The 24,383-nt window shown below is 44.8% G+C and overlaps 1 protein-coding gene across 1 annotated transcript in view; it reads right to left on the bottom strand.

The window, feature by feature from the left end:
• Positions 1-24,383, bottom strand: part of TNRC18 (trinucleotide repeat containing 18) — a 392,145-nt gene that overhangs the window by 234,998 nt on the left and 132,764 nt on the right. Inside the window, 2 exon segments of the mRNA XM_077448715.1 lie at positions 23,033-23,169; positions 23,335-23,510. Coding sequence (XP_077304841.1) covers positions 23,033-23,169; positions 23,335-23,510 — 313 coding nt within the window.

Raw genomic sequence — 24,383 nt, 5'->3', positions numbered from 1 at the left:
CGCCCGATGGCCAGTCCTATATCGAGGAAACTGAGCTCCCTATATTAGATGGCGATACTGCAGAAGAGCTAGAGAGAGTAATCACAGCAGACGAGGTAGTGGGAGCAATAGCGGCCACTCCTTCAGGTAAAAGCCCAGGACCTGACGGTTTTACCCCTAAATTCTACAAAACATTTGCTCCTCTACTGACCCCCTTTATGGCTAAGGTGTTTAACTCTCTATCAGAAGGCTCAGCGTTTCCTCCACAAACGCTTGAAGCCCACATCGCCATTATCCCCAAACCAGACAAAGACCCTACCTTGTGTGCAAATTATAGGCCCATATCATTAATTGGAGTGGATCTGAAAATATATGCCAAAATATTAGCTACTAGAATGCAACCGCTACTCCCCCGCCTTATACATCTGGACCAGGTGGGTTTTGTAAGTGGCCGCGAGGCAAGGGATAACACCCTGAAAACCCTGCTTCTTACCGACTATGCCCACACCCACGAAATCCCTCTATGCCTTTTGACGGTCGATGCAGAAAAGGCATTCGACCGGGTTGACTGGCAATTCCTTCGGTTGTCTCTGCAACAGATAGGCCTGGGTCCCAAAATGTTATCCCGAATTATGGCCCTTTACTCCTCCCCTTCCGCTAGAATTCGGGTAAATGGCTCACTGTCACCTACATTTGCCATTAAAAATGGGACACGACAGGGCTGTCCTTTATCTCCCCTTCTATATGTCCTTGTCATGGAACACCTAGCAATAGCCTTTACGCAATAACCCCAACGTCTCAGGTGTATCGATAGGCCCCATTCATTCTAAGCTGGCGCTCTTCGCGGATGACTTGCTATTGTTTGTAACCCAACCCCACCTATCCTTACCACATATAATGCAGGAATTCACGAGGTTTGGCATGCTGAGCAATTTCAAAGTAAACCATACTAAAACAGAAATCCTGAACATCTCACTGTCCCAAGAGGTCCTCCGCCAGATATCCGCTAGGTACCCATTTAAAACAGGCTCTACCTCCATCCGCTACCTAGGAATTCAAATACCCACGGAAAGGTCCCATCTATTCTCTTTGAATTATGCACCCCTGCTGCTTAGAACCAAGACGGATCTCTCAAACTATGCAAAGAAATGCCTATCGTGGCTAGGCAGAGTAAATGCCCTAAAAATGGACGTAATCCCTCGGTTTCTCTATTTGTTCCAAACAATTCCCATTTCCATACCCTCCTGGTTTTTCAGGAAGCTCCGCCAACTATTCTCCTCCTTTATTTGGGGAGGGGCTCGTCCCCGGATACGCTACGAGACCTTATCACTCCCCAAGATTCGTGGTGGAGCAGGAGCCCCGGATGCCTCCTTATATTATAGAGCAGCTGTGCTCACGCGTATACTTAACTGGTTCCATCATTCCTCCTCCAAATTATGGGTACAGATAGAGAGCCATATTAACCCAATAGATCTCTGTGCATTGCCGTGGACACCTACTGAATTCCTGAAAGGAGAGGTACAACTGAGCGACCTCACCCGACAAACCATACAAATCTGGACCCGAATGAATTCCTCCAAGACCCTATCTCCCATGCAGGGACCCATGGCTCCACTGTTTGGAACTCCGGCTTTCCCACCGGCCCTACAGGGAGCGAGTTTTGGACCTTGGTGTAAGGAGGACCACAGGCGACTTGCCCAAGTCCTACGTTCGGACCCCTCTCTGACTCATGACATTCCCTCTGACCCATCTTCTCATGCCTCTACGCACTGGCTGCAGAGACAACAGGGGATTTCCTTCATTCGCACTTTCCCTTCGTTACCTAATGTACTCGCTGACTTAACAGACTTGGAAGGCATGCTGCTCCAGGCCACCCCTCCTACACATGTAGTCTCTCAATTATATTCCCTCTTACATGGGGCTTACAATCCTGACCTTCCCCCATACACACAGGCATGGGAGGAAGACCTGGGCCACTCCATCTCGCCTGTAGACTGGCAAAAGTGCTTTATACTGACCCACAAAATGTCCATAGCCTCCAATTGTCAAGAAAAGGGGTTCAAGCTGTTGACCCGCTGGTACAGATGCCCTTCGACTTTGCACCGAATCAACTCAACACTTCCGGATACTTGCTGGCGTTGCTTGTCATCTAAAGGAACCTTACTTCACATTTGGTGGGCATGCCCCCCTGCGAGGAAGTTCTGGCAAAAGATCCTTGATTTGTACTGCAAACTTATGGCGACCTCCATCGCACCCTCTCCTGAGATGGCTCTGCTATCTCTGCTCCCGGGACCGCTTAAGTCAGTCAAGAAAGACGTTCTGCGTCACTTTTTGGCGGCTGCTAGAACGGTGTTGCCCAGACATTGGAAGTCAACGAGCATGCCTTCCCTGGGGGATTGGGCAATTGAAGTGGACCGAATTAAAACTTTGGAAAGAATGTTGTCGCAGGAAACGGGTAGGGAGGAACAATTCTCTAAGACCTGGACCTCATGGTCGATGTTTCGATATTCCTCAGAGTTTATCTCATGGGCCACAGAGGACTCTACCAATACACCTGTGTGATCAGGGTGGAATGTATATCTTTTGATCCCTACGCTCTTTACTGTCCTGACCCCTCTTTCCTCACTCTCTTCCCCCTTTCTTCCCTCCCCTATACAAGTTGCAGTAATACCCGATTACTTAAGTTATGACCTCTAGTCTCATTAGACCAGCATGGTGGCACATACACAGCTTCCCCCCCAGAGTGAACGTTGTCAGAATGAACACAATAGCCCTAGTCTACCTGTAATGAGTGGGCAACACCCGCTGAGAGGATAGTGGTGCACACACACCCACTTTAACTTAGACTAATCATGGTAGGACTACAGGCTCTCTTACCATACTACCTAAACCGAAGCTCAAAACAAACACTTTAACCTCGTGACAGTTCGACACCACTGTAGTACAGTGGATTTCTCTGTGGTTTCTTTTTTATGTTTATGTAACAATGTAAAACGAATATGTTGGAATATTCTGTATTTTTTTTTTCCCCCTCCTATCTTGCTTCTATATCTCAATAAAAATAAGATTGAATTAAAACCTCTGGTGAGAGCAATCACATTATTATTCACTGTGCACTGGGAGCAGCAGTTGCAGACACTTTTTGAAGACATTCACGGAAGATTTTTCACTGTTCATTTTATCATTTTTCACTGTTATTATTCACGTGCTATTTAGGATGTGGCACTCAGTACACTGCTTATGAAAACGTGGGACTTTCACAGATCAACATTTTTTTAGGATCTGATATTGTTTTGATATATAAAAAAAAATTTTAGAATTACTTTTCTTAATTGTTTTTGATAATTTATGCTCAAATTTCACTTGGGATTTGCACGGTTGTCACTTGCATTTCCATTATTATTTTTAGCAATTGTATGTTCACTTATGGTTTATTTCTTATAATAAGGTTTGCTGGTACTAACACAGGTGCATGTGTTTTTTCTTCCAAAAAATCACTAGAGACTATCGGTTGTTATAAATAGAACTGTTTATGGTTTTTATCACTTACCAGCATGCTGGAAAATTTATACAGTAGCTAAATTATAGTTTCTTTTTACAACTTTTGATTTTGCTTGTCACCATCCAATATTTTAACTTAAAGGTATAGCGCCAAGTCTATTCCCCCCTTATTTTATCAGGACAATATCTTGGTTCAGGTGAAAACCTGAAACCACTTTTGGCAGAAACCCTGAACGAGGGCGCAACACCACTCTGTCCTTGTGAATAATCAAGTATGGCTCTTTACAAGAAAGAGCAGCCAATTCCGAAACCCTCCTTGCTGAGGATATAGCAATTAAGAACACTATCTTCCTTGTCAGGAGGACAAAAGGAATATGCTGTATCAGTTCAAATTAACTTAGGTTTGTCAGTGTTACAAAAACAGGCAAGTCCCAAAGGTTATCTAACTGCCGGATTAGACAGCATCTCCCCTTGCATAAAAACCCAGACTAAAGAATGTGCAGGAAGGGGTCTTTGAAATAAGACCGATAAAGCTGAGACTTGGCCCTTAATAGTACTCAAGGCCAACTTCATCTCTACCCCTAATTGTAGAAAGGCAAGAATTCTGCCTATGATATACAGTGGTGTGAAAAAGTGTTTGCCCCCTTTCTCATTTCCTGTTCCTTTGCATGTTTGTCACACTTAAGTGTTTCGGAACATCAAACCAATTTAAACAATAGTCAAGGACAACACAAGTAAACACAAAATGCAATTTGTAAATGAAGGTGTTTATTATTAAAGGTGAAAAAAAATCCAAACCATCATGGCCCTGTGTGAAAAAGTGATTGCCCCCTTGTTAAAACATACTATAACTGTGGTTGTCCACACCTGAGTTCAATTTCTCTAGCCACACCCAGGCCTGATTATTGCCACACCTGTTCACAATCAAGGCATCACTTAAATAGGAGCTGCTTGACACAGTAAGGTCCACCAGAAGATCCTTAAAAGCTACACATCATGCCGAGACCCAAAGAAATTCAGGAACAATTGAGAAAGAAAGTAATTGAGATCTATCAGTCTGGAAAGGGTTATAAAGCCATTTCCAAAGCTTTGGGAATCCAGCGAACCACAGTGAGAGCCATTATCCACAAATGGCGAAGACATGGAACAGTGGTGAACCTTCCCAAGAGTGGCCGGCCGCCCAAAATTACCCCAAGAGCGCAGCGACGACTCATCCAAGAGGTCACAAAAGACCCCACAACAACGTCCAAGGAACTGCAGGCCTCACTTGCCTCAGTTAAGGTCAGCGTTCATGCCTCCACCATCAGGAAAAGACTGGGCAAAAATGGCCTGCATGGCAGAGTTCCAAGGAGAAAACCACTGCTGAGCAAAAAGAACATCAAAGCTCGTCTCAATTTCTCCACAACACATCTTGATGATCCCCAAGACTTTTGGGACAACATTCTGTGGACCGATGAGACAAAAGTGGAACTCTTTGGAAGGTGTGTGTCCAAGTATATCTGGCGTAGAAGGAACACTGCATTTCATAAAAAGAACATTATACCAACAGTAAAATATGGTGGTGGTAGAGTGATGGTCTGGGGCTGTTTTGCTGCTTCAGGACCTGGAAGACTTGCCGTGATAAAAGGAACTATGAATTCTGCTGTCTACCAAGAGATCCTGAAGGAGAATGTCCGACCATCTGTTCGTGTACTCAAGCTGAAACGAACTTGGGTTCTGCAGCAGGACAATGATCCTAAACACACCAGCAAGTCCACCACCGAATGGCTGAAGAAAAACAAAATGAAGACTTTGGAGTGGCCTAGCCAAAGTCCTGACCTGAATCCTATTGAGATGTTGTGGTATGACCTTAAAAAGGCCGTTCATGCTCGAAAACCCTCTAATGTAACTGAATTAGGACAATTCTGCAAAGATGAGTGGGCCAAAATTCCTCCAGGACGCTGTAAAAGCCTCATTGCACGTTATCGCAAACGCTTGGTTGCAGTTGTTGCTGCTAAGGGTGGCCCAACCAGTTATTAGGTTTAGGGGGCAATCACTTTTTCACACAGGGCCATGATGGTTTGGATTTTTTTTCACCTTTAATAATAAACACCTTCATTTACAAATTGCATTTTGTGTTTACTTGTGTTGTCCTTGACTATTGTTTAAATTGGTTTGATGTTCCGAAACACTTAAGTGTGACAAACATGCAAAGGAACAGGAAATGAGGAAGGGGGCAAACACTTTTTCACACCACTGTACCTCTGAGGGTGCCAACCCTTGGATTCACACCAGGAAACCTAAGCCCTCCAGACTCTACAATATAGTTTTGGAAGCTGGCTTCCTTGCATTAATCAAGGTAGAGATAACTGACCCGGAAAGTCCACGTTTCTTCAGAATGTGGGTTTCAATAGCCAAGCAATTCAATTTTGAGTTTGTAAGGTAGGATGGAATATCGGCCCCTGTGGGAGTAGGTCTAGCCATAGTGGAAAGGACCATGGATCCTCCACAGCCATCTTTATGATTTCTACATACCAAGACCTTCTGGGCCACGCTGGGGCTACGAGAATTCCCAGTTTTTTTTCCAGCTTGATCCTGCAAAGAAGTCGTGAATAGGGGGAATGCATAAATCAGTGAGAACTGATGCCAGGGGGTCACCTGTTCCGCATGGGAGTGCATCCCTCATCCTGGACACAAAGTTGACAACTTCGTGTTGAACCTGGATGCCAGAAGATCTACGTCGGGAATCCCCCATTTCTGGCAAACAGCCCGAAAAATGTCAGGATGAAGAGACCATTCCCCAGGGAGCAACTGTAGACGACTCAAGAAGTCCACCTGCCAATTCTCTACTCCAAGAATGAAAACTGCTGTGGCATGGTCGGATTAGATCCTGACAGGACAACCCTGTAACCTGCTGCCCGTATCTCTAGGACAGTGATGGCGAACCTTGGCACTCCAGATGTTTTGGAACTACATTTCCCACGATGCTCATGCACTCTGCGGTGTAGTGGAGCATCATGGGAAATGTAGTTCCAAAACATCTGGGGTGCCAAGGTTCGCCATCACTGCTCTAGGATGTTGATGGGCAAGGTTCTTTCTGTCCTTGACCACTGTCCCTGGACAGTTGTCTTTTCTAGCACTGCTCCCTAGCCTGAAAGGCTGGCATCTGTCGTTACCATCTTCCAGATAACTGGTCTGAAGGATTTTCCTTTCAGTATATTCTGGGTTAGTAACCACCAACTAAGACTTTGGGACACCCTTGGGGCAGCCACATTGGCAAGTCTAAAGCTTGAATAGTTTTGATCCAAGCAGACCGGATACTGTTTTGCAACAGTCTCAAATGGAACTGGGCATAGGGAAGCGCTTTGAATGAAGCCACCATCTTTCCTAACAACCTTGTGCAAAGGCGAATGGAGGGATCACCTTTGGACCTGACCATCTGCACACCACCTCTCTTATGGAGTTGATCAGGATAAGGTGTCAGCATAGGATGCAGTCTAAGGAACAAAAATAGGCTTTCAAGGCACTGTGCACTTCATCTCACACAGATAATTTTACTTAACTAATTAAGGGCCACTGGGGTATACTTATACTCCGTGGTCAGTAGTCAATGTTGCTACATCCCTTTGCCACATACATGGAAACACTCTGTGACTTGTGAGTATTTTTGGGAGTATTCCTGTTTGCCCATCTGTGCTTTTATTTGGAGGATCAATTTTTAAAGCTACTTCTCTTTATAGGTCAATTAATCTATGGGCCGCACTGCCGAGCCCCTGGCTTCAGTCTCTCCTGTGGGCACATTCTCTTTGCAAATCTTGAGCCTATTAAGGCTTTTTGCTTATTTTGAGTAAACCCTTTTGTATATGAGAATTGTGCAACCCGTTCTTTCTTTACACAGAAGATTGGGTAAGCGATTGTTTGTAATATAGTTTTTGTTGGCTATCCTCACTATCTAGCACATCTCTGTCTGTCTTTTACTGATTGATTTTTTGTTCTTTTAAGTATCTCTTTATGCCTGCATGCTGTGGCCTCTTTTCTCTATGGGGGAGGCTGGGCCATCTGTGATCTACGTATATCTGGATCATATTGGTTCAGTTCATTCTATTTTGGCCAAACTACTAGGTGGTATAGGGCTATTTGAATATTTGGTGGTAGCTTGGTCAGGAATCTTAGAGGTGGCTCTATGGAATCCTTTTGATCTCTTCTGTTGATTTTATGGGGTGTGGGCTCTCTTCTATACAGGGTGACCCCCTTAGACACCTCTAGACATCCTTTGGTAGCCACCTGTATGTTTCTTTATAATCTTTTTTCATTTTGCATAGGAAGGGTGGACCAAAAGGGAAGTAGTCATGGCCAAATACCAGTCTGGGACAAAGCCACACAAACCAACGACAGGCATGTGTATGGAATGGTCCCAATACATCTATCTTTGATTTAATATCTCAGGTGGGTTATCTCTTGATTATACTTTATATCCCCCTTTTTTTTTTCCTCCCCCCATTCTCATTCATGCTAGCACATGTAATTTTTTGCAAATTTGTGTAAGATTGTGTTCTTCTATGTTGTAGAATTATCAACTTACCATCCAACCTTTTGCTCTTCACCCGAGGAAAGTTTTCAGCAACTAGAAACGCGTCGGCGTGGGGTCATCAGCTTAGAGTATGATTAATATTTATTGTTTTTTTTTCTAATGTAATTATGTGTTTATAACATTTTGCTACACCATTGGGACACTGTTTTCTTAGTAGTCCCTCTGGTTTTAATGTATTTATGTGTATCTTTTGTTCTGTATTTGTTAATAAAATATTCATGTTTTTGATTTGTGTGTGGTGTTGGTGGTCACTTATAATCCCATTTATATAGGGGGATTATTTTGTTCAAAATGTATCAGGGATGAGACCACCACACTAGAATCTTTTGATCTACTGAGAGCCCCCTTCCCTCTTTTGCATGGAGTTGATCTTTGTCTGAGGCAAGAACACCTTTTTCTGAGCTGTGTCTATGATCAGACCCAAGTACTCCAAGCCTTTTTAGTGGTTTTAAGGATGACTTCTCTAGGTTGAGAAACCAACTTAGACTTTCCAGGTAACTGGTTGCAATGCGCATGTTTTGCTCCAAACGAACCACAGACTGGTCTATTAGCAATAGATCATCTGGATACACCAATACTGTTATGCCCTGTGCCCTTAACCTGGCTAGAGGTGCTGCCAGAACTTTTGTAAAAAATGTAGGGTGCTGTAGCTAGCCGGAAGGGCAAGGCTACAAATTGAAAATGCTGCTGTTCTACCTCGAACCACAGAAACCTTTGGTGAGCGGGAAATATAGGGACATGCAGATATGCATCCCTGATGTCGATAGAAGTTCTCCATGCGAAAAGAGCGGATCTTCAGGAACTGCTTTCGATTCTTTAGTTCTAGAATGGGTCTGACGTCTCCAGTCAGTTTTGGTACCATAAAGAGGTTTGAATAACACCCCCAAACCTTGCTCTTCTGTGGGGATTTGTATGCGCACCTCCTGAGCCAGTAATAAGTCTAGTGCCTGAAAGAAGAAGTTGTATAGATCCGCAGATCCTTGCATTATGTTGTGCCACATCCAATAGTAAAGTTCACAAAAAGGGGAACCCCTGGTGGTGGACTTTTAAGGCATGTACAACAAAGTATAAACAATTTATTTAATAATTGAAAAAATATAAAATCATAATCATGAAAAAAATGGTATGCAACACGTAGTAATCAACAATACAGAATGCGATTGGCTAGGATTTGTCACCAGTCACCCTACGTGTTTCAGAGTGCTGAAAGTCTCCTTCAGGGGTAGAGGTGTAGCATAAAATATAGTTAGAGCACATAAAAGATGTTACAAGGATATTCCATGATATATATTAAAACCAATGAAGCAGATTGAATGAAAAACAGTGGTCTCCTAATCTCCAAGGCTCCCAGAGATGGATAATGTTAGGGTAACTCTTCAATGTATTTACTGTCAGTAGGCAACCAAGCCCTTGATTCCCTCAAAGAGGCAACCGCTGGGTGAGCTAAGAGAGACACTGGGCGAGGTGGCGCTCGGCTCTTAAACACTCGTAGGGGGAGTAGTGACTGGTTGGATGGGTGACAAATCCTAGCCAATCGCATTCTGTATTGTTGATTACTACGTGTTGCATACCATTTTTTCAAGATATGATTTTATATTTTTTCAATTAATAAATTGTTTATATTTACTTTGTTGTACGTGCCTTAAAAGTCCACCACCAGGGGGTCCCCTTTTTACGAATAGTGCCTGAAAGAAGAGATTGCCTTTTCCCTGGATCTTTGAGAACATCTGACCTCAGAAAACGAGACAGTGCAAAGTCACGAAATTCTAGTTTGTACCCCTAGAGACACTGTGGAGATGACCCATCTGTCCTGAATTTCCTCTTGCCTGACTTCGGGGTATTGCAGAAGTCTTCCCCCCGCTCTGGTGAGGGGGGGTGCCCCTTTATAATGTGGCGTTAGAATTCTGCTTTGCAGGTTTCCGTCCCCAGGAATTCTTTTGTGCCTGTGCATGACCCTGAGACTTTCCTCTAGAGTCTGACACAGGAGGCCGTCACCACTGCCTAGAGGCGGATGCCTCTGGCACAGGAGAAAGTCAGTTTAAATGAAGGGCGTTTCTTCCTTGTCTTAAATGGCAAGAGAGCACTGTTCCCACTTGAAATCCTTTGGATGTATTTGTCCAAATCATCCTTAACCACTTAAGGACCGCCGCATGGCAATTTACGTCGGCAGAATGGCACCGACAGGCACAAGCACGTACATATGCGTGCTTGCCTTCCAAGGGGTGGTGGGTCCAATCGGACCCCCTCCCGCTGGATGCGGCAGTCCGTTTCGCTTCAGGAGCGATCCAGGATGAGGGGATGGCCTTTGGTTTCTGGCCATCCCCTCTCAATCGCTCCTGGCGAATGAGAAGCTTCCCCTGCCTGTGTAGTGTAAACACCTCGGGGCGGTCTTTTTGACCGGACTGCAAGGAGAACAGAGAAAGTAAGTGCACCAACACTACACTGACATGTAGGTACACATAGGCACACAAATCCCCCCCCCCCCTCCCAGTCACAGTGTCACTGATTGCAGTGATCATTTATTTACTGATCACTGCATTTAGTGTCAGTTGTGACAGTAAAAACTGTTAGTGTTAGGTGCAGGGTAGCCCCCTAGCCCCCAATAAAGGTTTAACCCCCTGATTGCCCCTAGAGTTAAAGAGGAAGTAAACCCTGATGAGTTTACTTCCTCTTTCATTCCCTGCAAAGGCAAAGCATAATGGATTACTATGCATCGTATAGTAGTCCATTATGTGTCACTTACCTGACACAGGAGCCAGCAAAGTCACCGCTGTCCCCTGTAGTCCGCCGCATCCATCTTCTTGGTGGGGTCTCGTAGCTCGGCCGCTGTCATTCGGCGAAGCCGCGATGACATCACTCCCGCGCATGCGCATGGGAGCCGACACACGCGGCAGCTCCGTTGTTGAGAATGCCGCGCTCAGTGCGCCTGCACGCCGCTGTCTACGGTGCATGCGCCGTATACAGCGGTTCCTGTTTTCGGGCAAATATCAACTAAACCATATAGGTTTAGGAGATATTTCTTGGACCTACAGGTAAGCCTTAATCTAGGCTTACCTGTAGGTCAAAGTGATTTGTAAGGGTTTACAACCACTTAAAACCCTTTCACCCCCTTTTGCCAGTGTCACTAAGCGATCGTTTTTCTGATCGCTGCATTAGTGTCACTAGTGCCGCTAGGTAGCTGGTTAATTTTTTAGGTTCCCCGTCAGGTTTTTATAGCGCTAGGTACCCCGATATACTACCCAATAATGGTTTTAACCCCCTGATTGCCCCTAGTTAACCCTTCCACCCCCTTTTGCCAGTGTCACTAAGCGATCGTTTTTCTGATCGCTGCATTAGTGTCACTGGTGCCGCTAGGTAGCTAGTTATTTTTTTAGGTTCACAGCCAGGTTTTTATAGTGCTAGGTACCCCCATATACTACCCAATAACGGTTTTAACCCCCTGATTGCCCCTAGTTAACCCTTTCACCAGCGATCAGCGTATAAGTGCCACTGGTGACGCTGGTTAGCCAGTTAGTTATTTAGGTTCCCCGTCAGGTTTTTATATAGCGTCAGGGACCACCATATACTACCTAATAAAGATTTTAACCCCGATTGCCCCTAGTTAACCCTTTCACCAGTGATCACCGTATAAGTGTTACGGGTGACTCTGGTTAGTTTGCTTTTTATAGCATCAGGGCACCCACCGTTTATTACCCAATAAAGGTTTAACCCCCTGACCACCCGGCGGTGATATCAATTAGGTTTTAGGGTCAGGGTCTGCATCGCCCCAGGCAGCGCTAGGTTAGTGCCAGTACCGCTAACACGCACGCGCAAAGCATACACCTCCCGTAGTGGTATAGAATCTGAACAGATCAATATCTGATCTGATCAGATTTATCCTAGCGTCCCCAGCAGTTTAGGGTTCCAAAAAAAACGCATTGTTAGCGGGATCAGCCCAGATACCTGCTAGCACCTGCATTTTGCCCCTCCGCCCAGCCCACCCAAGTGCAATAGCGATCGATAACTGTCACTTACAAAACACATAACTGCAGCGGTCGCAGAGTCAGGCCTGATCCCTGCGATCGCTAACAGGTTTTTTTGGTAGCATTTTATATTTAAATCCTGAAGGCAGTGCTGGGTTTTTGGGGTCCCGAACGTGGCTAGGCTCCCAAAAAGTCCCCCACATGTGGTATCCCCGTACTCAGGAGAAGCAGCAGAATTTATTTTGGGGTGTAATTTCACTTATGCCCATAGCATGTGTGAGCAATATATCATTTAGTGACAACTTTGTGCAAAAAAAAAAAAAATTGAATATTCCTGCAACTTGTGGCAAAATATAAAATATTTCATGGACTCAACATGCCTCTCAGTAAATAGCTTGGGGTGTCTACTTTCCAAAATGGGGTCATTTGGGGGGGGTTTTGTGCTATTTTGGCATTTTATGGCCTTCGAAACTGTGATAGGTAGTGAGGAGTGAAATCAAAAATTTGCACCCTTAGAAATCCTGAAGGCAGTGATTAGTTTTCGGGGTCCCATACGCGGCTAGACTCCCAAAAAGTCCCACATATGTGGTATCCCCATACTCAGGAGAAGCAGCAGAATATATTTTGGTGTGCAATTCCACACATAACTATGGCATGGGTGAGCAATATATCATTTAGTGACAACTTTTTGTAAACTTTTTTTTTTGTCTCATTATTCAATCACTTGGGACAAAAAAAATAAAAAATTCAATGGGCTCAACATGCCCCTCAGCAATTTCTTTGGGGTGTCTACTTTCCAAAATGGGGTCATTTGGGGGGGGGGGGTTGTACTGCCCTGCCATTGTAGCACCTCAAGAAATAAGACAGGCAGTCAAATTAAAAGCTGTGTAAATTCCAGAAAATGTACTCTAGTTTGTAGACGCTATAACTTTTGCGCAAACCAATAAATATACGCTTATTGACAATTTTTTTTACTAAAGACATGTGGCTGAATACATTTTGGCCTAAATGTATGTCTAAAATTGAGTTCATTCGATTTTTCTTATAACAAAAAGTAGAAAATATATTTTTTTTTAAAAAATTTCAGTCTTTTTCCTTTTATATCGTAAAAAATAAATATCGCAGAGGCAATCAAATACCATCAAAAGAAAGCTCTATTTGTAGGAAGAAAAGGACGCAAATTTCGTTTGGGTACAACATTGCATGACCGCGCAATTACCAGTTAAAGCAGTGCAGTGCGAAATTGTAAAAAGACCTCTGGTCCTTAGGCTGACAATTGGTCCGGGGCTGAAGTGGTTACATAGCAAATCCTCATGAAAAGCAAAACCAGTCAGGAGCATTTTGCATGGTGCTTCGGCTGACCAATTTTTTAACCACAGGATTCTACACATGTACTAGTAATGCATAGACAGGAAACACATGCAAAGGCTGTGAAGGTTTTAAGGAACCCAAGGAAGAAACCGACTCCGTTAGCTCACTCCGTTAGGGGTAGCTTGAAAGTGGAACAAACCATTTCCATAACGGACTGACTGTACCAGCAATTTCTCAGATTGCGAGGCTGAAAAAGGTTCATCCACCATTGTTTCCTCTGCACAGGAGAAATTGGTTTGTCTTTCCTCCTGATCGCCTGAAGGTAACACCTCATCTCCTCTACCCACTGTCCCCTTGGCAAAGGGTCTAAGGTGGGGGAGGGAGATCTATCACACTTCCTATCCTTTTGGATGGAGGATGCGATTAAAGCCGCTAATCTTCCCTCAGGCTCAGCAGGGCAGAGGAAAAGGCATCTTCAATCACGTATACAGGGGCTGATATGTGAGAAGCAACTGCGCCACCAATTTGTTCCAATGACTCACCCTGGCTTGCCATATCTGGTATTTCTGGCAAGGATGACAATGTGGAGGCACGACTGGAGTTCCTAGCGCCTAGGGGTGAAATCTTTGGTACCTTTTTGATCTTTGTGGTGTCTTTTTTGACAGGCATAGTCCTAAGCACAAAAAGCAGAGGCTCTATTTAAACGCACTAATCGCTGAACATAGTCTGACAGTGTAATGCCGCTATACAAGTTCAGTCTAGCGCTGGAAAAAATGTTCTTTCCATATTAAGAATGCCCATTTGCAGCCCTTACGTGCCCCACCACTCCTTTGTCCCGAGTGTATACAGAGGAGAGACTGCTCCAGTTATGGACGCTACATCCTAAATACGCCAAGCAGGATTAAAAACTCTGGAGTTGAAAACCGGGACCTCCGGGGGGGGTAGGGGGTATTTGTCAGGAACCGTGAAACAGACAGAGACAGAAGTACAATCACACTTGTTTATTAATAAAAATAAAAAGATAAATAGGAAAAAGCGTAATCAAGCAAGCCAGAGTCCAGTAGACAGAAAGGGTAGTCAGCCAGTCCAAAGTTCATAAACCAGATTGGGTAATCAGCCAGTCCAGACGTCAGGGATCCACGGACAGCAAATGCAAGCAGGATGGAAGCCAGGATGTATGTTAGCAAGCCAGTCTTGAAACAACAGCAGAAGATGGTGCTTCCTAGTGATGTGACCAAACATGAAGGCAACGGAGAAATGAGCTGGAAGACTTTATATAGGCAGGCCAGACGAGCATCATCGGGAACAGCTGGTAACTGAAGAGAGAGAAGAGTGCTGGCAATTAGCCGACAGCTGAGCGGCCAGCCCAGACAGTACCCCCCCAATGACCCCTGTCCCTCGGAGGGCCACCGGGCTTGAGGGGAAACTGTCTATGGAACTCGCGGAGGAGGACAGGGGCATGTACGTCAGAGGATGAAACCCAGGAGCGTTCCTCCGGACTGTACCCCTTACAATGCACCAGGTACTGTATGCGCCCACGGAACCTACGGGAGTCAACAATGGATTGTACCTCATACTCCTCATGGTTCTCAACCTGAATAGGGTAAGGACGTGGCACCGAGGTGGTAAATCAGTTACAAACCAACGGTTTCAATAAGGCTTCATGCACACGAGACACTGTTAAACGCGTGTTCAGAGGCAGTTGGACACTTTTTTCAACTGCCCCTGAACTCATTCAATGTTATCCTATGTGTCCATGTACACAGTCTAGTTTTTTGCCGTTTTTATGCAGTTGCGTTTAACCTCGTTTTTCCAGATGCAAAAAAAATGGGTTCAGACGCAAAAGTTTCCACGTTTCAGACGCAAAACGCGGTAGCTGCGTTTTCATTTAAAAGCGTTTTTAAAGATGACCTATTTTTTTTTTACATAAAAAAATCTCAAAAATGATTGCAAATGATGAAAAACCATTAAAAAAATATTTTAAACAATTGCAAGTGGACAATCCACAACTTGTGGCAAGTGACATGGCAGGTGGCAAGTGACGTGGCAAGTGGACAATCCACAACTTGCGGCAAGTGACATAGCAGGTGAAGTGGCAAGTGACGTGGCAAGTGGACAATCCAAAACTTGTGGCAGGTGACGTGGCAAGTGACGTGGCAACTTGTGGCAGGTGATGTGGCAAGTGGACAATCCACAACTTGGGGCAAGTGACATGGCAGGTGGCAAGTGGACAATCCACAACTTGTGGCAAGTGATGTGGCAGGTGACGTGGCAAGTGGACAATCCACAACTTGTGGCAAGTGACATGGCAGGTGGCAAGAGACGTGGCAAGTGGACAATCCACAACTCGTGACAAGTGATGTGGCCGGTTAAGTGGCAAGTGACATGGCAAGTGGACAATCCACAACTTGTGGCAGGTGATGTGGCAAGTGACCTGGCAGGTGATGTGGCAAGTGGATAATCCACAGCTTGTGGCAGGTGATGTAGCAAGTGGACAATCCACAACTTGTGGCAGGTGACATGGCAAGTGGACATTCCACAAGTTGTGGCAGGTGACGTGGCTGGTGATGTGGCAAGTGGACAATCCACAACTTGTGGCAAGTGGCATGGCAGATGACGTGGCAAGTGGACAATCCACAACTTGAGGCAAGTGACGTGGCAGGTGATGTGGCAAGTGGACAATCCACAACTTGTGGCAAGTGACGTGGCAGGTGATGTGGCAAGTGACGTGGCAAGTGGACAATCCACAACTTGTGGCAGGTGACGTGGCAGGTAATGTGGCAAGTGACCTGGCAGGCGACGTGGCAGGTGACATGGCAAGTGGACAATCCACAACTTGTAGCAAGTGACATGGCAAGTGATGTGGCAGGTGATGTGGCATGTTACATGGCAAGTGGACAATCCACAACTTGTGGCAGGTGCCATGGTAAGTGACACGCTAAATTCAAGTACACTGCTGCTCTCACAGCTGCTGCTACTCACTCTGGTCTCACAAAATTGCTGAAATAGTTAATAATACTGTTTTTTGAGCTGGGGAGGGTCTATGATGTTAGCTTAACTAAATGCTTCTAGACGCAAACGCGGTAAAACGCCGCTAAACTGCGGCAAAACGGGCATTTCTAAAAGCCGGTTTCAGCTTTAAAAAACATGTGTCCAGCAGAGTTTGCATCTGCGTCTCGTGTGCATGAAGCCTAAGGAGACATGAAACACATTTGAGATGCGCATACTAGGAGGAAGTTCCAAAGCGTAAGCTACTGGGTTAATCCTACGAAGGATACGGAAAGGCCCAATAAACCGAGGTGCAAACATCAGTGAGGGAACTCGAAGCCGGAGGTTGCGAGATGACAGCCAGACCCTGTCCCCAACCTGGTAGGAAGGCGCTGGCAGGCGTCTGCGGTCAGCATGGAGTCTGTACCTATCATTAGCATGACGCAAAGCCTCCTGGACTTGTACCCAAGTGGAACGAAGACCACGGAGATGCTCCTCTAATGCAGGAATACTCTGTGGAACAGACAAGTTAGGCAACATGGAAGGCTGGAAACCATAATTCGCCATAAATGGAGACAATCAGGAGGCAGAATTCAAGGCACTGTTGTGAGCAAACTCTGCCCAAGGCAATAGGTCAGACCAGTTGTTATGATGGTCAGAAATATAGCAACGTAGGAATTGCTCCAAGGACTGATTGGCTTGTTCTGCGGCCCCATTAGACTGCGGGTGATACGCAGAAGAGAACGCAAGCTGGATTCCAAACTGTGCACAAAAGGCTCGCCAGAACCGGGAGACAAACTGACTGCCCCTATCCGAGACAATCACCTTGGGTAGCCCATGTAAGAGAAAGATCTCCCGAGCAAAAATGGAAGCCAGTTCCTTAGAGGTGGGCAACTTCTTAAGTGGAATAGAATGACATCTTTGAGAACTGGTCCACCACCATAAGGATAAGGATAACAGTGTTGCCTTGGGAGTTGGGCAATTCCACAATGAAATCCATAGACAGGTGAGTCCAGGGCCTCTCTCTATTGGGTATAGGTTGTAGGAGGCCAACTGGAAGGTGTCATGGAGTCTTACTCTGAGCACACACGGGACAAGCAGCTACGAAAGCAGTAACATCAGCCCGTAGACTAGGCCACCAGAATTGTTGGAAAATGCCCCAAATGAGTTGATTCTTCCCAGGATGGCCAGCTGCCTTGGGAGAATGATAAGTCTGGAGCACTGCAGTACGGAGACTCTCTGGGACAAAGCAGCGGTCACAAGGTTCATCAGGAGGAGCATGGACCTGAGCAGCAAGAATTTTGTCACCCAAAAGGAGAAATAAGACTGGTGCAAACCGTAGCCAGAATACGATCAGGAGGAATCATAGGAACCGGAACCGACTCCGAATTGGAAGAGGAAAATTGTCGTGACAAGGCATCCGCCCTTACATTCTTAGTACCGGGTAAGAATGAGACAATGTAATTAAAGCTCGACAAGAAAGAAACTCATCGTGCCCTTCTGGGAGAGAGTCGCTTAGCCTCAGACAAGAATGTAAGATTCTTATGGTCAGTAAGAATAAGAACGGGCACAGTGGTACCTTCAAGGAGATGTCTCCATTCTTTCAGGGCTAAAATGATCGTAAACAGCTCTGTCACCAATCTCATAATTGCACTCAGCAGGTGACAATTTCTTGGAAAAGTAGCCACACGGATGCATAGCGCTCTCAGAGTTAGGACGTTGAGACAGAAGGGTGCTAACTCCAGTCTCAGAAGCATCAACTTCTAGGATAAAAGGTAACGTAGGATCAGGATGTGCCAACACAGGAGCAGAAACAAAGGCAGCCTTGAGAGTCTCAAAGGCCTTAATGGACTCCGGAGACCAACTCTGTGGGTTACCGTTCTTTCTGGTCATATCAGTCAGAGGCTTGACCAGAGACAAGAAGTTACGAATAAACTTCCGATAGTAATTGGCAAAGCCCAGGAAACACTGCAGAGGACGTAAACCCATAGGTCGAGGCCACTGTAGGACTGCCGAAAGTTTCTCTGGGTCCATTGAAAAACCAGCAGTGGAAATGACATAGCCCAGGAATGTAACCTGTTCACTATGAAACTCGCACTTCTCCAGTTTACAATAGAGATTGTTCTCTCTTCGTTTCTGAAGTACACGACAGACATCTGTGTGGTGGCTCTCCAGGGACTTGGAAAATATGAGGATATCATCGAGATAGACCACCACACACAACTGCAACAAATCTCGGAGGACATCGTTAATAAATTCCTGGAAAACCGGGGCGTTACAAAGGCCAAAAGGCATTAGCAGGTATTCATAATGGCCTGTTCTGGTATTAAACGCATTTTTCCACTTGTTGCCCTCCTTAATGCGCACGAGATTGTATGCCCCTCTCAGGTCAAGCTTTGTGAAAACCGTTGCTCCCTTGAGGCGGTCAAATAACTCAGTAATCAATGGAATCGGGTAGGCATGCTTAATATTGACACGATTGAGACCCCTATAATCTATACAAGGTCTCAGTTCACCATTCTTCATTTTCATAAAGAAGAAACCAGCACCAGCAGGAGACGAGGATTTGCGGATGAAACCTTTGAGAAAGTGCGTCAGCAACATACTCCTCCATGGCCTTATCCTCCAAGACCGGCAAAGGGTAAACCCGGCCACGAGGAGGTATGGCACCAGGTTTAAGGTCAATTGCGCAATCATAAGTGCGGTGTGGAGGCAAACTACCGGCTTGACCTTTATCAAAGACATCACCAAAATCATGGTACTTCTCCGGTACTTCTCCGGCAGGGAGGGGAGTGAAGCAGTGCACAGAACCTTGGATACCTTCAGGAAGCATGTCTCACTGCATTGTGGTGACCAGGAGAGAACCTCAGCACGGAGCCAATCAAAAGAGGGGTTGTGCCTCTGTAACCAAGGATAACCAATAACCAGCAGAAATCTGGGTGAGGAAATAATTTGGAATTGGATTATCTCATGGTGAGGAGTCCCTACGGCCATGCACAATGGAACCGTCTCATGAGTCACATGGGCAGGCTGTAAAGGTCTCCCGTCAAGAGCCTCAATGGCAAGTGGAGTGTCACGCAGCTGCAGCGGAATCGAGTGCTGCGAAACAAATGCAGCATCAATGAACAGGCCTGCAGCCCCAGAGTCGATTAGAGCCTGTATCTCGATGGACGACTCAACCCAAGAAAGAGTGACCAAAACCAAGGGCTTATCCTTCTGGATAACTACAACGCCACCTAAGGTCTGTCCATGACAGGACCCCAAGGTTCGGGTGTTCCCTGGGCGGGTAAGGACAAGACTTCAAAAAGTGACCTGACTGGCCACAATAAAGGCACAATCTCTCCCTCCTCCTCCTAAAGGCTCTCTCATCCGCAGAGAGACACGTGAAGCCCAGGTGCATGGGTTCATCTTCACTGACCAACTCGGTACCAGGAGGCATGGGAGGTGAGGGAGACATGGGTGGGGCTACAAAGCTCGGAGGCAAACATACAGGAGGCTTCTGCAAGCGCTCCTTAAGAGAAAGTCTTTCTCTGAGTCTGGAGTCAATGAGGATGGCAAACGAGATCACGCTCTCCAGCTCAGTGGGTATATCTTAGGCTGCTATCTCATCCTTGATGGAATCCGAGAGACCATGAGAAAAAGCAGCCACGAGAGCCTCATTGTTCCAAGCAACGGGAGATGGTTCCTAGTGATGTGACCAAACGTGAAGGCAAAGGAGAAATGAGCTGGAAAACTTTATATAGGCAGGCCAGATGAGCATCATCGGGAACAGCTGGTAACTGAAGAGAGAGAAGAGAGCTGGCAATTAGCCGACAGCTGAGCGGCCAGCCCAGAGGAGGAAGGGCTAAGCCAGGCCTGACAGTATTGCAAGGGGGGTAACAATAATTGCCGATTCCCTAAACCTCTTGGTCCCTTCAGGGAGGAGAAAAGCATGGCAGATCTCTTACCTCAAGAGGAATCCCCACTGTGAAAGCTGCTGCGGCCACACACAGACACTGAGCTGCAGTGAAGACAACAGATTAAGGCATGTGCATATATCTCTAGTGGAGAATTACGGTATGACAATATTTTTCCCTAAAGAAGAAAACCTTAGCCCCGCCGCAGGATTCTGATGAATTAACAGACAGATCCAACCTTCATCCATCATGGTGGGCTGCGTTAGCAAACCTTCAAGGACCGGATCCATTTTTATCGGGGTTCCACAACCTTGGACCTGTAATAGCACTCCATCAGTAAAAACTTTAGGTAATGTAAGCATGACCAAAGCCCTGGGTCCCGGAGTCCAGCCATGCAAGGAGAGGCATTACAGGCAAAACCTTGTGCTTCGTATAAGAGGCCTGGGTACCATCCAACTTGGCCCCAGTGGCCCTTTGGATGGATCTGGTCTGTGGAGGCTATTTAAATCCAGCAAGGATCCCTTCTGAAGCTCCTAAGAGCACATCTTCAATCGTGACCAATACCTTAGACACTGGCGAAAAAACCAAGGTACTGCTGGTAGGAGGGGTTATATAGGGAGTGAACTTCCTGCATTGAGTATACCAGTGTCCATCACCTGAAGGTGCCTATATACCCACATAGTGATTACTATGGTGCTCTGTGTCCCATGATGTACAATAAAAAAAATTGTGATTTCACTTCTTCACCACCTATCACAGTTTCGGAGGCACTAAAATGTCAAGATAGCACAACACCCCACCCCCCCAAAATTACCCCACTTTGGAAAGTAGACGTTTATATAATAGACTTATATAATCTGGGTGGTCAGGGCCGCACAAAATCAATAGGGCTTTATAGAATTGAGAAATGGAGTGCTGTGATGGGTCCTCGTGTTGCATAATGGTTTCAATCCTGTTCAGTTCATTCAAGGAGCGCATAGGCAGTGGAAGACTTCAAACACACAGACAACTGTGTGCATCTCCACTGACCCATAAATGTTGGTTGGGTTAGTCGGCACAGGGACAATAATGGTTTGATCTTGGAAATTCTTAACACATGATGTAATAAAGGTGTAAACCTTGGGAACCCTTTAAAGCCTTCATCTAAAACACCTGGCATAAAATATTTTCCCCAACAAGGGTATTATTGGAGAATTATATTCCAAGTAGTGCCAAATATGCAAAGTCCCATAAAGATCCAGTCAGTGCAGATGTCCCCTCGTTGAGGTATCTATGATGCAACTACAAGGTCCGTATCTGTCAGCGTCACTTCAAGTTCAACCTAGAGTTTGGTCTTTCTAGCATATTTTTAATCTAGCATATTTTTAATCTACCATGTGTGTCAAGATAATCGCTTGGTAGTATTATTTAAAACTGGTAAAACCAGCCCCACAAGCCTTCAGGACAATATATAATATTCTGTGATACTCTCGTACAGTGCCCCTTACAAATATAATGTGCAATATTAGACCGAAGCATCGAGATAAATCCTATAAGAATTCCTAGAGGTAGTATCTGAATGACATATAGAACTCAGGGGAGAACATTGATCTTTAGAACATTAATCTTACCCAACCATGAGTGGCAAAGGGTAGACCTTTTATACAAGTCCAGATTCATTTTATTAAGTAAGGGAAGATAATTATATCGAAATCAATTTGTAATATTAGATGATAGGTAGATAATACTTTAAAGTAGATGGTTGCGAGACATAAGGAAATTCAGTAAAAACCTTGGATTGCTCTGGGAACATGCTTGTAATCCAAAGCACTCGTATATCAAAGTATCAAAGTGAATTCCCCCATAAGACCTAACGGAAACGCAATGATTCGTTCCACAACCATTTATTCATAAGTCCTTCAGTTTATAGTCCATACAAGAAGATTATAGCAATGTGATAGGTTGTGTAACCATAAAACGTGCATCCGCAAATGGCAGCCTCCAGAATTGGATTAGAAGAAAAATCCAGCAGGAGCTACAGAGTATAAAAGAGAAGAGAGGTGCCTCCAAGTGTAGCGACATGGTTACATTTAATGAAGGTACAACATTTAGCGACTGACATGGTTGATGATCAATAGAGAGGCACATACAAATATGCAGGCATCCGGGGTAAAGCTGTCCATATAGACCATCCTCCGCACCGCTGGCTCTCACTGCTGTCAGCCTGCAATCGTGACCAGGAAGAATACCCTGTAGTAAGAGTGATCTAAAAGCGAGGCTTGAAGCGCTTGTGGGGTGGAACGTGGAAGGGAGGACGTCGATGGCAGTGTGGAGGATGGTCTAGGTGGACAGCTTTACCCCAGATGTCTGCATACTTAGATGTGTTTTAATCTTCAACCATGTGAGCTGCTAAATGTTGTACCTTCATTAAATGTAACTATATTGCTACACTTAGAGGCACCTCTCTTCTTTTTTTATACTCAGTTGTGGCATGACGCTACTTGTATATCAAGACATCGCTTGTTTATCAAGTCAAAATGTATAAAAAATTATTTTTGCTGGTCTTGTAAAACACTCTCAGACCAAGTTACTCTCAATCCAAGGTTTTACTGTAACGGTTGTAAGGGTCTAAACTTCAGATGTGGGTACTGATATATTTAGCATTTCAGATTTAGTCATATTTTTGAAAGCTAGATATAAATTGAAATGCCCATATTAAGGTCAGCAAATTTGGCAGAGTGATCCTTGGTTTAAACATTAAAATTTTGTAAAAAGCATATTTAAAAATATCAAGGAGTGTGAACAGCCAAAACATAAATTTCTTTATCAAACAGTGGAAAACTTACTCCGAGTCTCTTTTTCTCTGCAGCTTTGCCAATTCCCTTTGCTTTTCTTTGTATTGCCTTTGTAACTCTGCAAGCCTTACTCTACAGTCCAGTTCTACGGAGTCCATAACCTCAATTGCAGACGTAAGGGAAAAATGCTGCACATAATAAAGATGAATGCTGATTGTTAGAGATGACCATTTCACAAATTATTCATTTGTATTAACCAACAATACAACTTTAAGATGACAAACTGGCACAAAATGTGTCATAAAAAACAGCCATATAATTATTCAAAGATTGTAGTATTATCTCTTACTCACTGGATTTTTTTCTTGCTTCCAGCTATATTTTTTATTATGAGATAGTTCTCGGGGTAATTTGATAGATTCAGGTTTCAATCCATCCAGGGCCGAGGAAGAAAGCACCTCCATCAACATTTGGGTACTAGCAGCCAGCAGGCTTTCAAGGGACGGTCTCGCATTATAATTTTGCAGACCTGACAAAGAAAAAAAAAAAGAAAGCAAGCTAATTTTTTATAACATTCTGGGGACAAAGTTAGATTGCTAAAATGTATAAGCATGTTCACATGGGAAAGAAAGAAAGAAAATAAAAGGAAAAAGAAGAGAAAAAGAAGAGAAAGAGAAAAGAAAGAGAAAAGAAAGAAAAGAAAAGAAAAGAAAAGAAAGAAAAGAAATCAAGTTTTGACTTATCTGGATTCCATATCTTGGGAGTACAGTACAGGACACAGGCTGAACATTCAGAAACCAGGGAGTCCTCAGTTTTGTATCCAGAAATAGAAAAGGAGGGTGGCTTCTGTCCTGTACTCCAAGGTATGAAATTTACAGGCAAGTAAAAATTCCTCTAATGCATATCGCTTCACTGGCTTCCCCTACCCCATCGTATAAAATTTAAAATGCTCACCACAACATACAAGGCCATTCACAACATTGGCCCCAGCTACATCACCAACCTCATCTGCAGATATCGCCCCCAAATCATCCCCTCTGCTCCTCCCAGAACCTCCTGCTCTCTAGCTCCCTTTTGTTACCTTCTCTTCATGCTCGCCTTCAGGACTTCTCCAGAGCCTCTCCCATCCTCTGGAATTCCCTGCACTGGTATATCCGATCAGCCCCTAATCTGTTCACCTTTAGGAGATCCTTGAAAACTAATTTATTCAGGGAAGCCTATCCCACATTCACCCAACAACTGTCCTTGAGCCATCCTCAATCAAATCATTCATTCCCTGCATCTATTATCTTTTGTACCACCACCCCCTCCCTTTAAAATGTAAGCTCTACGAGTAGAACTGTATTGAACTGTACGGTAAGGCCTCATGTACACTGTTGCTGGTAAACAGATGTTCAGAGGC

The sequence above is a fragment of the Lithobates pipiens genome, unplaced genomic scaffold (genome assembly GCF_037356315.1).
Source record: "Lithobates pipiens isolate NorthernLeopardFrog02 unplaced genomic scaffold, aLitPip1_a1.2 Scaffold_22, whole genome shotgun sequence".
NCBI lineage: Eukaryota > Metazoa > Chordata > Amphibia > Anura > Ranidae > Lithobates > Lithobates pipiens.
Note: the sequence above shows the minus strand (reverse complement) of the source record. Positions and strands in the feature narration are given on the sequence as shown.